We start from the raw sequence: 17205 nt of genomic DNA, 5'->3' as shown, positions 1-17205 counted from the left end.
GACTTAAAGCAGAAAGTTTTCTCACATTCAAAAGGTTTCAATCCTGTTTGAACTATCTAATATCTTATCCTACAGTCTTTCCACAAGCACTACATATATAGGGTTTATCACCTATATGGGTTCTCTGATGTTGAGTAAAATGTGACTTTTGACAAAAGGATTTCCCACATTCTGGGCATTCAAAGGGTTCCCACTGATATGAATTCTCTGATGCACTATAAGGTATGAATGCATACAAAAGAACTTGCCACATTCATAACCTTCTTAGGGTTTCAGTCCCATGTGTGTTCTCTGATGTTTAGTGAGGTCTGACTTCTGGTAAAGTTTTCCTATGTGGAGTACACTAATAGGCTTTTCCCCTGTATGTGTTCTCTGGAGTAGAGTGAGGGCTGGTTTATGACTAAAGGCTTTCCCACATTCATGGCATTCATAGGTTTCTCTCCTATATAGGACCTCTGATGTTTACTGAGGTTTGATTTGTTTCCCACAAAGTTTTTGCACTGAAAGTGTTTACACTGAAAGTGTTTATTATTCAGTTTATTACACTGAAAGTGTTTCTCTCCTGTATGCACCTTCTGAGGCAATTGTTTTCTTGTAGAGCTTGTAATATCTCATTTCCTCCTTGATTTTAGAGTCTGAATTGAGAAGAATTGGACTCTCTCAGTGGAGAGTCCTATTGGTTTGCCTCTAAATGTGACCTGTTTTTCTCTTGTGACTTTCAATATTCTTTCCTTGTTTTCTGTTAGGTACTTTATTATGTGTGTTGGAGAGTTTCTCTTCTCATCCTATTTGGGATCATGTATGTTGATATCTATCTCATTTCTAATATAGAGAAAACTTTCTGTGACTCTCACTGAAAATGTTCTTAATGATTTTGGCCTGTATCTCCATGTTCATTTCTATTCCAATGACTCTCAGGTTTGGTCTCTTGCTGTTGTCTAAGAGTTCTTGTATATTCTCACCATGGTCTTTTTTCCCTTTATTTCATACTGAGTGTTCAAATTCATATGCCCTATTTTCAATGCCTAAAATTCTGTCTTCAAGGGCTGAAATTCTGTTTTCTATGCAATCTAATCTGTTGGTGATGCTTTCAAGTGAATTTTTAATTTGATTCATTGTGTCATTCATTTCCGGTTCTGATTAGTTTCTTTTTAATGTTTCTTCACTGAGATGGCCCTTATCTCCCGTGTTTACTCTCTTAATCCATTCTGTAGATATTCTTTTCATTCACAGAACATTTTAATAAATCAGTTTTTATAATCTTTCAAATTTCATCCACTTCTATGTCTAGGAATTCTTTGTTAGGGAATTTTGAATTTGGAGGGAAGATTTGTTTGCCTATTTCCTCATGTTTTTAGAGGTCTTGAACTTGCACAATTGAGATGAATTTCCCTTCCTCTTTTTATATGTGTGTCCTTTTGTGTAGTTATCTTTTTTACTCTAGGACTTATTTCTGTTTTTGATGTATCAATAGATGTCCAGGGGTTTGACCTGAGGAGTCCCTCTGATTGTTCCTTCTTGGGGCCTGGTTGCTGGTTTGGGTTTTTGCCTCCCCAGTTCTATGTGATAAAGTAATGTTGAAATCCAGGTGGGGCTCCATAGTGTGCCAGATGAGATTTGCTGTTGTTACTTGGCTGAGTTATGGGTACTGCTCTGCAGTAGGATCTCCACTCTGTCAAATCTTAAGTGTCCCAAATACTTACCAGGCTTTCAGAGGAAAGGAGGAGCCATGAATAATACTAACATGAGTGACAAATGTACAGCCTTAAGATCAATGTCTAGTGTCTACTTGGACATGTATAACACTAATTGCCATCTATATACAATTGGTGGGGTCAGAATTTAACAACCGTATTGATACTAAAAAAAAACTGCTCATTAGATCAAGCATTAGACAGCAGGTGGCTACTACATCACCCTGTATCAATCACAACAGAATGGGGTAAGAATTACATAAACTATATAATTCTCTGAGGGTGCAAACAAATTGGACTGCCTGTTCACTGCAATGTGGACAGAGTTGAGTGGTTTTTTGTTTTTGTTCAGGGAATCTTATATAAGGTTAACTGATTTAACAGTAATAATGCAATGGTTTGGATGTGGTTTTTCCCTCAACGATTCATGTTCTGGGAGGATTATCAATGTAATGGTAGTGAGGTGGGGGTCCTCTAAAGAAAATAATTAGGTTATGGGGTTATTACCTTCCTGAAAAGATTATGGAATGGGCTACTTCTCCAGAGAATGGGTTGTTATTAAAAAAAAAAAAAAAATAGTGAGCCTAACCCTTCCTCATTCTCTTGCTTCCTCTCTTACCATGTGATTTCTTCTGCATGTGGCTCACTGCTCTTGAGTCACTCCTGCCATGGGACGTCATCAGTCATATTGTGGTGTACAATTGGTACATTCACAGAATTTCTCCCCTAAGTAATTTCTCTGATGCTAAGTGAGCTGTAACTTTTGGCAGATGCTAGGGCCATGCTTGTTGGACTTTCTAGCCACCAGAATCATGAGGCAAATAAACCTTTTTCTTAGAAAGTACCTAGACTCAGGTATTGTGACAGCAACCAAAAATGAACAAAGACAGAATTGATAATGAGGAGTAGGGTTGTTGCTTTAACAATACATGAATGGTGGAATGAGACAGACATGATTACCCTATGTACATGTATGATTACACAAATGGTCGGACTACATCGTGCACAACCACAGAAACGATATGATGTACCCCATTTGTGTACAATGAATCAAAATGCAATCTGTAAAAAATAAAAACAATACATGAAAATGTAAAAATAGCTTAGAATTCTGCAAATGGAATGTTACAAGTTGTTCTGATGAAGGTTCAGAAGACAAGCTGCCTAAGGAAGAGCTAGAACTTCTTAGAGATTGGTTAAGGGGTTGTGACCAGAATGCTGATAGAAATATTGTCAGTAAAGATAATGCTGGTAAGTCTCAGATGGAAATGAAGAATATTCTACTAGAAGTTGGAGTAAAAGCCATCCTTTGGATGTATTATATCAATGCCCTAGAGTTTTGCTGACGGTTTAATTTGAAAGTGATAACACAGGGTATCTGGCAAAATATATTAGAGTTGTGTATGTACTACTGCCCATTTCCAGTGAGATTTACAGTGAGACTCGGGGGCAAAGGAAAATACAGTGAAAAATGTGCAGCATCCGAATGAGCAAAAATAAACATGTAGGTACATTGAAGTAACTGCTTGCTAAACAGATTAGCAAATAGATTGCTAGATTTAGCACGGATAAAAGGGAGCCAGGTACTATGCATTAGGACAATGGGGGTATCAGAAATATATGAGGTTGTCCCTCCTAGACGAGGGAACTATGAGGGCAGAATGGTTTGCAGGAATAGCCCCAGGATGTACTCCATTTACTCCCTGCCCAGGGCCACCTGGGGATTCTGCTCCTGGAACTCTGATGCAGCACTTGGATGCCCCAGCAGTAGCTCAACAGGCTCACATGTAGCTCAGGCTGACACTCTAGAAAGCACAGGCTACAAGCTAAACAGTCTTTGGTGCTAATTCTGCAGGTAAACATAATAGCTGTGGGGCTACAAGGGACTTACATCAAGATTTCAAAGAAAAGCATGGGTGCCCAGGGAGAAATCCATGGCAGGGGCAGAGTTGCTAGAATTCCCACCAGAATAATGTCTAGTGAAACTGTGAGAGCAGAACGATTACCCTCAGTACCCTAAGGGAAAGCCACTGACAGCACGCGTCAGCAGCATGGTAAAGACACAGGCACCCAACTCCAAACCAAGCCACATGGGTTGAGATAGGCAAAGCCAAGCAAGGCAAGGCTGCCCAAGTCCTTAGGGGCCTACCCCTGTGCCCCAGTGTGCACAGGATGCTAGACTTGAGAGTCAAAGGAGATTATTCTCTAGTTTTAAGATCTAATCTCTGACCTGTTTGGTTTCAGACTTGTGTGGGACACATGAACCCACTGTACTTGATTACTCCCTTCTGGAACAGAAATGTTTACCCTAATGCTTGTCTCACCATTTTATCTTGTAAGCATGATTTTTGATTTTACAGTCTCACAGCTGGAAGAAATTTTCCTTGAGTCTTGGATGAGACTTTGGACTTTAGAGCTGGTGCTGGAATGAGTTCTCTTTTATTGCAAAGTAGTATATGCATTTTGCATTGTGAGGGCATGAACTTTGGGGCAAGGGTGGTACACTATGATTAAGATATGGTCTCCTAAAGGTTCACGTATTGGAGGCTTGGTCTCCAACAGTAGTGGTGGGACTTTTAAAGGAGATAATTAGGTCATGGGGCCTTGCCCTCCTGAATGTACTAATGCTGGTGTCTTAGAGTAGGTTAGTTCCTGAGAGGGGTTTTTTATTAAAAAAATGACACTAGGCCCTCCATACTCTCTTGCTTCCTCTTTAGACAAATTATTTCTTCTTTGTGAAGTTTACTGCTCCCCCATTCACTCCCAATACCCATAACGTTGGATGTACACTGGTGGCATGATGTTCAAACTTTTCAGCTTCCAGGATCCTACAGCAAACAAACCTATTTTAAAAAAAGGTACATGGTCTTGGGTATCAGAAAATAGTACTAATAAGTTTAAGTTAAAAACTGCTAAATGGGGAATATATTACCTTCAGTACTCAAGAAGGACTAAAATGCATTGAATATGTATTAACATTTTATGTTCTAAAGACAGCTTGCAGCTGTTACTTAACAATATTAAGGATGGAACAACCCTTGGTTCAACAAATAATTTTTAGAAACTTAACTAAGGTGGTGGAAAATAAGAGAACTCCTTTTTGTGAACTCTTTTACATGTCCTTAATGAGGAGTTATATGAATTTCCTCAGAAGACCATTATTGTAAGTTCATAACCTGTGTTCAAGATATTCTGATATAAAGTATTGCCTGCAAAGACAGTGTGAAATGATGGTGTTGACACAACTCTATGGGTGGTCTGGTAAAGGGTAATTATTTGCCTCTGGAGGTGAATACAAACTGTGGCACATACTGCTGAAATGAGCTATGAGTAGAATGTATTAGCCAACTTTGCACAGTATAGTCAACCACCTAATAAAACATTTGCTGGTTGCTACTTGGATAGAATCACTAATTTTGGTAACAAAGTATTGGTAATTGGAACCTTAATAAATGGAACAAAGGATGAAAGATTGTAATAATACACTGTGAAATGCCAGGACCATTTCTAGGTTTAAGAACAATTGTACCCTGAACTGACATGTGGAATAATAGTGCTTATCATCACCTCTTCTCTAAGCAGGTCCTGTACAATGGTTTCACCTGTGGCATACAATACACAGGGTCTCAATTTTCTAAACCAGTTTTTAAGTTATCAAGAACAATTTTATTAATTATTGGGTCAAACTTACTAGGGATTGTGGTAAAATTCAGTTGATGAGTGCTATGACCATGAGGAACTTTGACAACAGTTCCACTGGTTAAACACATGTCTATTTAACCTTATTTTACGTTCCATAACATCCTTAAGATTTTAGAAGGTACCATAATAAAACTCAGTGGAATGCCCAAGTATGTGTAATTTGGGCCCTATACATTAAAGCTATGAGTTTGTAATTGGTACATTTCAGAAGATATTCAAAGTTTATTCAGAAACTATTTACAGAAGTATAGAAGACAACCAGTGCCTTTAATCATTTGTTGTATATTTTAGTAAACTTTGGATTTCAATTGGACCAAACTGTGGATCTTTCACTTATTTTGTTACTTTTCCCATTATTTTTGGCCACTTTTTATACTTTCTTGGATATAGGGGTAGGAGTAGGAGAGACTGATCATATTTATGTCAGTCTCAAGACAGTCCCAATTCAGTATCAACTGGTATATATGCTTCCTTCTGGGCAGTGGTTGCTTCACATGGCTAAATGATCTCAATTTAAGGTGAATTTGAATTAACTCTTGCTGTGCTTTAGGGTGGGTGTTTCTCCCTGTAACCATAAGGATCAGGATAGTTGTGTCTTCAGAGAAGCAGGAGCATGCTTGGCCCATAACCCAGATGCAGGTTGACTGAAATCATCTTTTGAAAGGGCTTGGCCTTTTTTTTTTTTTTTCACCATGTTAAGTTTCTCTCTCTTCTCTATAAAAATTTCCTGAGAATATTTTTTAGACTTTGTCTTGTAAAGTTGCATTTTTTTAGTTTTTGTCTCTGTCCAATCGCCTGTGGCAATGACCCCCCACCTCACTCCATGGTTATAGGGAAAGCATGAGAATCCATCAGTCATCCTCATAGGTAGCTGCCTCTTCCTGCAAGGAGTGCTAGTCAATCTGTCTGTAGTCAGGATGCATATACAGTATGTCATTTTGCCTGTGGCCTGAGTGCAAGTCAAGTTCCATGATTCCAACATTCGTCCTTTGGCATGTTGGTGTAAACTGCAGTGCTGAGTGAAGCCTGAGCACATTCTCTAGGGCTTTTGCATTGGTAGAGCAGTTAAGTTGCCTTCTCTGATATGTGAAGAGGGGTTGATTCCCTTCTTTTCTCATCAGTCTGGCACCACAAATGTGCACCTCAATACTCTTGCTGGCACCAAGAGAAGCGGCAGCACAGGAAATGCGTGAGGCTGCTACTCTTAACCTGAATACCTTGTCAGCCAACCAGTGTTCATCCTTGATTTTCCTGAGTGGTTCTTTTCTACCTTTCCACAGACCTCACAAAGGGCCACCTACATGTCCATCACATAGGTGTATAAGCAGTAGTAAGCAGGGTGTCCCAAGCAGTCAGTGATGGTCACTAGGCTATGTGGAGGAACTAGAGAGCTCTAGCCAGACTCCTGGTAAGTGAGACTCAAGTACTGATCAGTTAGGGTGCTGTGTTGTCACTACCTTTAAAGGAAGAAGCCTCAAAGACCATCTGCTAAACGGATTACAACCAAGCATGAAGGGATATAGTCAATGAACAATTATCATCTTGGTACAAGAGCATTTCAGAATGGAGGAAGGATGCAATACCTTGCAAACACTGACATTCAATGCAGGCCAGACTGCAAGACCACAAGCAATTAGTGATTCTATCCAAGTAAACGTTGCAATATGGAACTAGTTAGTTAGCAAAGAACAGTTAAAAGCTAACTAGGTGGCCTTATTCTTGGAAGAAGCGTTCTGCTTATGATGCCAACTGTTTTAATTGCTTCCCATTCACTGTTGGTAAAGGAATTCCCACCCTGAAGTTTGGGAAAGGCTGAACACATGACCCAGACAGACAAGATCTATATGAGTTTATTAGTTACACATACTCTCAGACCAGGCTGAGGAAGACAGCACATGCCATGCAGAGAGATACACAAGGGTCCCACTTGGGAGCAGAATAAAAAAAGGGTCATGGAAGTACTTTGTAATACCAAAAGGGTACAGTGGCCCCTAGCTGCTGTGGGATGTGACGGGTGTGTATGAATCAGGGAAGTAAAAATTCTACTGAAGGATAAACAGGAACTGGGCCCCTTGATAAAGATAGTTGTCCGGCTATGGGATATTACTTGTGGGGGCAGAATATGGAGGAAAACTTATGAATTGGCTATTTAAGATTACCTCAGATTCAGATGTCAAACAGAACTGATAACATTGGACCATGATTTCAGGCCAGTTAGTATAATTTAAAATATATTAGAAACACATAAAAGCAATTTAAATGTTCATTAGTGATGACTGTAGTTTCAGTGTAGAAACAGACTGATAAAAGGCTTAGTATGAAAAGATGTTCTGAAGGGAGGTAAGGAACTTAAAATACTTCTTGAAACAAAATTCCCAAAAGAGTGCAAGGCTTGAAAAGCAAAAGGTTATACGTTAAATAGGCTTAGTGATTGTCAACCTGAGAATTCTGAGACTGTGTCCCCTTACTCTTGCCTCTTGCCATGCTACAGGGAAAACTGGCAATGTTTGTTTTTATATTGCAAAATACATAAGCATCTTTATGTAGATTTCATCTACATAATATTGTCATACATAAGCAGACTTGTTTGGTTATTTATTTACTTAATACAATTCATTTTCTAGAGCAGTTTTAGGGTGACAGAAACATTGAGCAAAAAACAGAGAAATTCCACATAATTCTTCAGCTCTCCTCCACAATTACCGCTATTATTAACATTTGCATAAGTATGGTACATTTGTTACAATTGATAAGTCCATACTGATACTATGTGTAAGGGTGAGAAAAGATGTTAGCTAATATTACTATTATTTAACATCCATGGTTTACATTTGGGTTAATTCTCTGTGGTTTACATTCTGTAGGTTTTGATAAATGTAAACTAATGTGTATCCACCATCATAAGTATCCTACAGAATATTTTCACAGCCCGCCCAAAATCACCTATCCATCTACTCATCCCTCCTTCAAAATCTCTGTGCCTTTTCTTTTTTTCCTTTACTTGTCTTATTATATTCACCAGGCCTTTCAGAAGGATGCTGAAAAGCAGTAGTGAGAGGGGGCATCCTTACCTTGTTCCTGATCTTAGCCGGAAAGTACCTAGATTTAAGACATTAAATATGTTAGCTGTAGGGCTCTTTGTAGTAATTAGTTACCACACTGATGAAGTTTCTTCTATTCCTAGTTTACTGAGATGTTTTAACATGAATGGATATTAATTTTGTGAAATGCTGTTTCTCCACCTATTGATATAATCATAGTTCATCTTTGGCCTACTGATGTAAGTTACATTGATTACTGAATGTTGAACCTGCCTCATTCATCATGGTATATAATAATTCTTTTTATATATTGTTGAATTTGATTGACCAGTATTTTGTTGAGAATTTCTGCATCTCCATTTATGACCAATATTGGTCCGTAGTTTCCCTTTCCTATGATTTGGCTATTAGTATAATGCTGGCCACATGTAATGAGTTAGGAAATGTTCTCTCTGTTGTTAAATTTTTTAAAAATTGTTGAGAATTGGTATCATTTCTACCTAACATGTTTGGTATACTTACCAATGGACCCATCTAGTCTTAGTACTTTCAGTGTTAGCAGTTTGTTAAGTATTGATTCAATTTCTTTAATATGCCTAATTTTTAAATGTATCTATTCACAAAGTTTATCACCGCATGAATTTTGATAGAATGCACCTTTAAAGGAATTGGTCCATTTCAGCTAGGTTATCCAATTTATGGACAGAGTTGTCTGTGATATTCCTTTATGATCCTCTGAATGTACATGGGATGGTCCCTCTTTTCATTTCTGATATTAGTAATTGACCTCTTCTCTTTGAAATTAGTTAACTAGGCTAGATATTTATCAATTTATTTGACATTTTTTCAAAGAATCATTTCTTGTTTTATTGCTTTTCTTTCAATATTACTCTTCTTTCTCCTTTTACTAGATTTAATTTGGTCTTCTTTTCCTAGTTTCAGAACACATAAGATTAGTTTATATGTGTAATTTAGGATTATTAGACTGTAATATAACTTTTATATTCTAGTAAGTAATGTACTATATGACCTTTACACTGTCAATAAAAATCCCACTCTAGCTCCATTCAGGCCCTGTTCCAGCTGCACCCCTCCTTTTCATATTGTAAGAAGTCTCTGAAGGCCTAGATTCCTATCTGGATATATCAGATCTCTGAATTTATAGCCCAACAAGCCCTGAGTGGCATCTAGTGTGCATGTGTGGGCCTTTTACATGGTCCCTATCTTGCTGGACAGCTGCTTACAGAAGGTTTGGAAAATAGTTTACATACTTAGGCCAGGGAACTCCGTGGCATGGGATGAACTTTACATTGAAAAAGAAAGGGAGCAATATGGAGTAGGGCCTAGATCTCTATATGCATGGAATATTTTGTTAACATTTTATTTTTCATGTAGTTTTTCAATGGTTAGACAGTTTGTAGGCATTCATTTGAACTGTTATTCCGGGTCTTAACATTGAACATGGGCCTGATATAATAAGAACTAAGGTAGAGATACCAACTTCCTTCTCAAAATTATGTTAAGTTCCATTATGTATATGAAACACATATGCACTTTTGGACATATATTAAGTCCTATATCCTTTAGGAATACTTCTCACATGTGTTTAGTGCTTTTGCCCAAAGTACTCAATTATCTATGCTTTAAAAGATTCATATTCAATGGTTGAAGAAGAGTGTTTTTAACAAAGGGAAATTCTTGAGGTTAAATCCTGACTCCTGCATAATCCTGATGCCATAGAGACCCCAGATTCCTTTTCAGTTTTGTAACCTAATGTATAACTCAGAAGTTAAATCTCAATAGAACTACATACAAAACACAGGGCACATGTAAAAACTGGCAAAATCTGAATAAAGTCTAAATATGCATTAGCATACCACTCTCTTGTATTCTAAAACATACGGTGGTTATGTAACATATCATCATTACAGTAAGGCTGATTAAGGGCACACAGGAATTCTCTGTACTCTTACTATACCTTCTTGAGAATGTATTTTTTTAGTACTTAAAATATGCTTTTTATAGTTTTATATTTTGTCACATACCGGCATAAATTACTATTTGTTTTCTAAAGACAAATAAGGTATCAAATGTAAAACACAACTTGTATTATGTTACTTCTAAGCAAAAGTTTACTTTATATATCACAGATTCATAAATTTCTCAATATAAATTTTAGTTTGTACTTTTTCTAAAAAATTTTTCGAAATTCAAAAAAATCTATAAGTTTTTGTATAAGCATTACCTTAGGATGTCATTTCTTAACAAAGGCCATCCTAAATTTGTTGCACACTATGGGTTTATCCTCCATCATTACTCTGGAAGGTCAATTTATGGATGAAGGTTACTGCAATTTAGGATGTCAACAGAGCTTTCTGCAGTGTGAATACTCCATATTGTCAACTGATTTGTGGCTAAACATTTCAAATATTCATTTTATTTCATAAGACTTTTCTCCTGTGTGTGTCCTCTGATGTACAATGAGGTTTGACTTTTGAGAGAAAGTTTTCCCACATACCTTACATTCATAAGGTTTCTCCCCAGTATGTGATCTCTGATGTTTAGCAAGGTCTGATTTACGATAAAAGATTTTTCCACATTCATTACACTGGCAAGATTTCTCCCCTGTATGAGCCCTGTGATGTACTGTGAGGGATGATTTGTGACTGAAGGATTTCCCACATTCATTACATTCATAGGGTTTCTCTCCTGTGTGTTTTCTCTGATGTAAAATAAGTCCTGACTTCACACAGAAAGATTTCCCACATTCATTACATTTATAGGGCTTTTCTTCTATATGGGTTCTCTGATGTACAATTAGAGCTGACTTATGGCAGAAAGCCTTCCCACATTCAGTACATTCATAAGGCTTCTCCCCTAAGTGAATTCTCTGATGCTGAGTGAGCTGTGACTTCTGGCAGAAGGTTTTTCCACATTCACTACATTCATAGGGTTTCTCCCCTGTGTGTGTTCTATTATGTTTAGTTAGGTATGATTTATTGTAAAAAATTTTCCCACATTCATGACATTCATATGGTTTTTCTCCTGTATGTGTTCTATAATGTTGAGAGAGAGTTGACTTATGGCTGAAGAATTTGCCACATTCAGGACATGTAAAAGGCTTCTCTCCTGTGTGAGTTCTCTGATGTACTGTGAGGTCTGACTTTAAACAGAAGTTTTTCCCACATTCATAACATTCAAAAGGTTTCAATCCTGTATGAATTATCTGATGCCTGGTAAGTACTGATTTGTGATAGAAAGTTTTCCCACAAGCATTACATGCATAGGGTTTATCCCCTATGTGGGTTCTCTGATGCTGAGTAAGATGTGACTTTTGACAAAAAGATTTCCCACATTCCAGGCATTCAAACGGTTTCTCTCCTGTGTGAGTTCTCTGATGTACTATAAGGTGTGAATTCATACAAAAGGACTTTCCACATTCAAAACATTCATAGGGTTTCAGCCCCGTGTGTGTTCTTTGATGTTTAGTGAGGTCTGACTTCTGGTAAAAAGTTTTCCCACATGCAGTACACTGATAGGGTTTTTCCCCTGTATGTGTTCTCTGGTGTAGAGTGAGGGCTGATTTATGACTAAAGGCTTTCCCACATTCATTGCATTCATAGGGTTTCTCTCCTGTGTGGGATCTCTGATGTTTAATGAGGTTTGACTTTTCCCAGAAAGTTTTTCCACATTCATTACACTGAAAGCGTTTCTCTCCTGTGTGTACCCTCTGATGTCGATTGAGATGTGACTTCTCCCAGAAAGCTTTCCCACATTCATTACATTCAAAGTGTTTCTCTCCTTTATGAGTTTTCTGAAGTTGTGAGAGACATAATTTCCTCCTGAAGTTATTCCCACTTTCATTATATTCACAGTGTTTTACAGGTAGCCCATCGTATTTGAAAGAGATTAGCTTCCTACATGATTTCTCATAATCACTAAATCCACAGTGATTTTCCTCTGAAGTAGATATGTGAGGGAACAAGAGAGATGAATTACCACAAAAAGTTCTCCCATATTCACTATATTCACAGTAATTCTCTTCTGTGCTCTCTCTCTTGTGCGTGTTGAATATTGTCTTTTCGAGGAAGGTTTCCTGACATATATTATACTGAGAAGTTTGATCTAAGGTTTGAATCTTCTCCTGATGAATAAGATCCTTATGATGGCTGAAAGTACTCCGATTTTTAAAAAAATCAATTTTTTCTCTAGTATGAGTTTTCTCATGTTTAATTTTGAGTAGTAATTTCCCACAGGCGTTAAACTCATCAGGCTTTTTTCTCAAGTATTTTTGCCTACTAATAATCAATTTGGAAATATTGTTGAAACTCTTTCCTCCTGAGTCACATTGACAAGGTATTTTCTCAGAAGGAAAAGAATCTATGTCCAAGTTAAATGGTCTTCCTATCATATTACCTTGTTCATTAGTCAGCATTTTGTTATCGATGAATACAACTTTCCACAAATCTTCTTGACTCCTCTCTTTCAGGTAATCAGCTTTCCAAAGTTCTAGAAATAAGGGAAATTAATCTTACTTATCATTAAAATACTAGTAATACATTTCTTATGGAACAAGACCCGAAGATCTCTATATAACCGTTGTATGTTAATTCTGACTCTGGATTTTTGCCCCATTTCCAGGGATTGATATAATTGTAAATGCATTTTTTTTTTTTTTTTTTTTTTTGTATCACACGGGTTTGAGGTGAGAAAAGTAAACAAAAACCACAAACAAAAGTCCCTGTAAAGAAGAAGAGAGAAGAATCTGGCTATCTGAACATATACATTTGGTTTCCAAAGTATGAATAATAATCTGAATCTCTGCATACATTCTCTAAAACACTTAAATTGACATAAGGAGAGCAAACAGTATGATTTACTGATACCATGCTGATAATCATATAGCTATATAAACATAAGACAGAAAATACTACTTCCTTCGACTCTCCACAAAGAATGGAAATAAATATTCAAATACAGAATAACTGATAGCCCACATCTATGGAGACAGTCAGCTGGAGACTGTGATGATCACAAGGTAAAGAGGAGGGAGAGCACCCAGAAGTGATGAAGCTTAAATAAAATTACTTCCAGAAAGGGAAAGGTCTTCTTTGAGTGGGAAAATAATGAGAAGATATTTGAGTCCAGGTGGATTAGGGCTTCAACTACTAGGAAATCCAAGAGAATGGACATGGAGTGGATGAAAAGTAAAGAGGCAAGAGTTTTTTAAAGTCAGGAATAAAACTTTAAGGAGGACAAAGTGATTAGAGAAATTACCACTCAAATTACAAGAAACCTGTTATGGACTAAACTGTGTTGAAGCTCCAACCCACAATGTGACTCTATCTGGAAATAGGACCTTAAAGGAAGTAACCAAGGTTTTATGAGGTCATAATGATGGTGCCTTAACCTGATGGTACTGGTGACCAAAACAAGGAAAGCCTTCTGAGCGCATGCACACACACACTCTCTCTCTCTCACACACCACCATCCACCACACAGAGAAAAGCATACAATAGGACACCCAAGAAGATGACATCTGTGTACCAAGGAAAGATACCTCATCAGAAAGCAACTCTGCTGGCACCTTCATCTTGGGTTTTCCAGTCTACATAATTGTGAGAAAATAAAAATGGATTAAGACACCTAGTGTGTGATATAATCAGGTAAAAACCTAAGAAGTCTAATGCAGACACCAAGGAAAAAAAGACTGACTGAAATTTTAATAACATTGAAAAAGAGCTTGAAAAGAGGGGAAAAATAGCAGTACTATCAAAATAAGTTTAAAGAAAGAAGAAAACTGAATCAAAAGGAAGTCCAGGATGAATAAGGTAGTTTGCAACTGAATATATACATAGCAGTCCCTAAAAAGGAAAAACAGGATACACCAAATATTTGAAATTTTTAATCTAAGAAAACTTTCTAGAAATAAAAGAAGTCTTGATCCACATACTCAAAAGATTGCCATGAGACTGGGAAAACTCATGGGGCTATTCTTAAGACATACATTAATAAAACTACCAGAGCATAAAACTGAAGAGAGAATTCTCCAGACTAAATGACAACATTCCCACACATGACAGAGAACACAGAATACAATTACTGTGAATATAGTGAATATGGGAGAACTTTTTGTGATAATTTACTTCTCTTGTTCGCTCACATATCTACTTCAGAGGTGAATCACTACGGATTAAGTGATAATGAGAAATCTTGTGGGAAACTAACCTCTTCCAAATATAATGGGCTACCTGTAAAACACCATGAACATAATGAAAATGGTAACAATTTCAGGAAGAAGTTATGTCTCTTATAACTTCAGAAAAAGGTAACAAACACTTTGAAAGTAATGAATGTGGAAAAGTTTTCTGGGAGAAGTCACACCTTGCTTGACATTAAGAGGAAACACAGGAGATAAATGCTTTCAATAGAATGAATGTTCTCCACAACTTTCTGGGAAAAATCATTCATTGATTCATATATTTTGTCTGACTGATGTGATTTCTCAAATGGAAGGATAAATTCAGTCCATCTGTTATTCCTTCTTGGCTGGACAGGAAAGACTATATTTTAACAGAAATCTTAAGGTACAGTTTTATGTTTATTGACTGTAATAAAAAAATACCACTTATATTTTGCCTTTGCTATTTTTTTACTATAATTCAAAAAGTATCTAACAATACTTTTTAACAGTATTTGTTTTTTAAAATGTAATATTCCTCATCGTAGTTTGATACAAAAGTTTCTCTCAAAGATATAAAATAAAAAAGTAGATCAAAAGGAATTTATCTGTCTGATTGGGTTATGAGAGCATTAACCTCATCAGTGAATTAATCCCCTGATAGGGATCAACTGGGTGGTAACTGTAGTCAAGTAGGGTGTGGCTGGAGGAGATGGGTCACTAGGGGTGTGTGTCTTTGAGGTATGTATTTTGTCCTTGGAGAAAAGAGAACTCACTCTCTGCTTTCTGGTGGCCATGTTCTGAGTTGCTTTCCTCTTCCCTCCATGGCCTTCCATCATGATATTCTGCTTCACCTCAGGCCCAGAGCAATGAAGCTGACCATCTATGATCTGAGACCTCTAAAACCATGAGCTCCAAATTAACTTTTTCTCTAAAATTATTCTTGTCAGATCTTTTAGTCACAATAGCAAAAAAGCTGACTAAAACACTATTCAACTGTTCAAGATAATATGTTGTCTTTCCAAAGTGATTGAGCTACAACATTGTTTGAGAATTTCCACTATTGTGCATTTTCAACACGTGTACAAAATAGTATTAACTCTGGTCTTATGATATTTCTCTATTAAAAATGAAATTTCACATCTTTTATTGTGTTTCTATATCCATTTGTATATACACTTGTGAAAAATGTTTGTTCACTTTTAATCATTTTTTTTTTAAATTGGGCTATTCATTTCTATTTTTCATTTTCATTTGTTAGAACACCAACATCCTTCACATTTCTGAGTACTTACTTCATGATGAGCCTGGCTCAAGAAAATGTAAATTCAGCAGTAATAAAAATAGGCAAAATCTCTGTCTTTATTGTGCCTGCATTCCATGGGGGAAAGAGAGATGAACAATACTTGTAAATAATACATTATATGCTCTAACTGTAATTCTGAATACTCTCCTATCTTTCCCTAGTGATTTGAAGTGCCTAATCTATACAAGAATCAAATTTTAAATACAAGACGGTCCTCTTCTAAGGTGTTCCTGAACCAAACCAACAATTAGTCAGTAAACCTGAAAGTGGAACAACTGAGAATAAGTAGTCAAAAGAACAGAAACAAATAAGAATTAAGATAAAGAAAGTCTCAAAAAAAAAAAAAATTGAGGAACCTCATTAACCTCCCCAATATATTCATAATGGAAGTACCAGGAATGAGGAAAAACCAAGGAGCAGAAAAAATATTCAAAGGAATGAATACCTGAAAACATGCAAATTGACTGACAAAGAAAAAAATATTGTAGGCATCAAAAAAAAAAAAAAAAAAAAAAAAAAAACAACTCATCACATACAAGGAGAAAGAGTAATATCAGATTTTTTTTAGGAACAGTAGAGGCCAAAAGGAGGTATGATAACAAACTCATTTCCATTGATAGTACATCAGCCATAAAAGAAATAATAGTTTTTAGGCTGAAGATCAGTGATCCCAAACACTAGCTCAAATGCATAAAATTTGTGAGTAATGGCAATTAGGTAATTACAAAAGAGAGTAAAAAGGCAAACTTACTCTTTCTTTTCCTAAACAATTTAAAAAGCAAAAATACAAATCTATCTGTACATAACTCTATTACTGAGCCTGTCTATAGCCTACAGAAATGTAATATCTTTAACAAGAAAGCAAAGTGAGACAAAGGAACAAATCTACACTGGGATAAGGAAATGACAACAGATGATAACTTTAATACATGTTAACAAAAGAAATGAAGCAGAAATAATGAATAATGTAACAACTACAAATAGATACTTGCTACCCTTTCTTGTCTCGGCTTCTCTAAAAGACAACAAATTGTATAAAGTAATAATTATAACAACACATTGTTATGCTTCAAAGATATATAGAGATGTTTTGTACAAAAATAGACAAAAATGGAGAAAGAGAACAGAGTTGTACATGAGGGAACCTGTTAATATTTTATTGGAGTTAATGAAGCATAAATCTGAAATAGATTATAAGACTTACAGCACAAGTCCTAGAGAAACCACTAGGAAAATAAATTTTCAAGTCAAATGATCACTGGAAGAATTAAAATGTTAAAT

General features: G+C 36.4%; 1 protein-coding gene across 9 annotated transcripts in view; it reads right to left on the bottom strand.

Annotated features, from left to right (window-relative positions):
• Positions 1-17205, bottom strand: part of LOC306659360 (zinc finger protein 33B-like) — a 60097-nt gene that overhangs the window by 24990 nt on the left and 17902 nt on the right. For 3 of the 9 annotated variants that reach the window (XM_079136821.1, XM_079136823.1, XM_079136820.1), the window contains exon 5: positions 12854-12946. In XM_079136821.1, the coding sequence (XP_078992947.1) occupies positions 12854-12946 (93 nt within the window). Of the gene's footprint in view, positions 1-5454; positions 12947-17205 lie in introns of those variants that run through there. The other 6 variants (XM_079136817.1, XM_079136816.1, XM_079136818.1 and 3 more) reach the window with 3 other exon arrangements.

Source organism: Sciurus vulgaris, assembly GCF_902686455.1.
Source record: "Sciurus vulgaris genome assembly, chromosome: 4".
NCBI lineage: Eukaryota > Metazoa > Chordata > Mammalia > Rodentia > Sciuridae > Sciurus > Sciurus vulgaris.
This window is presented reverse-complemented; position numbering and strand designations above follow the sequence as displayed.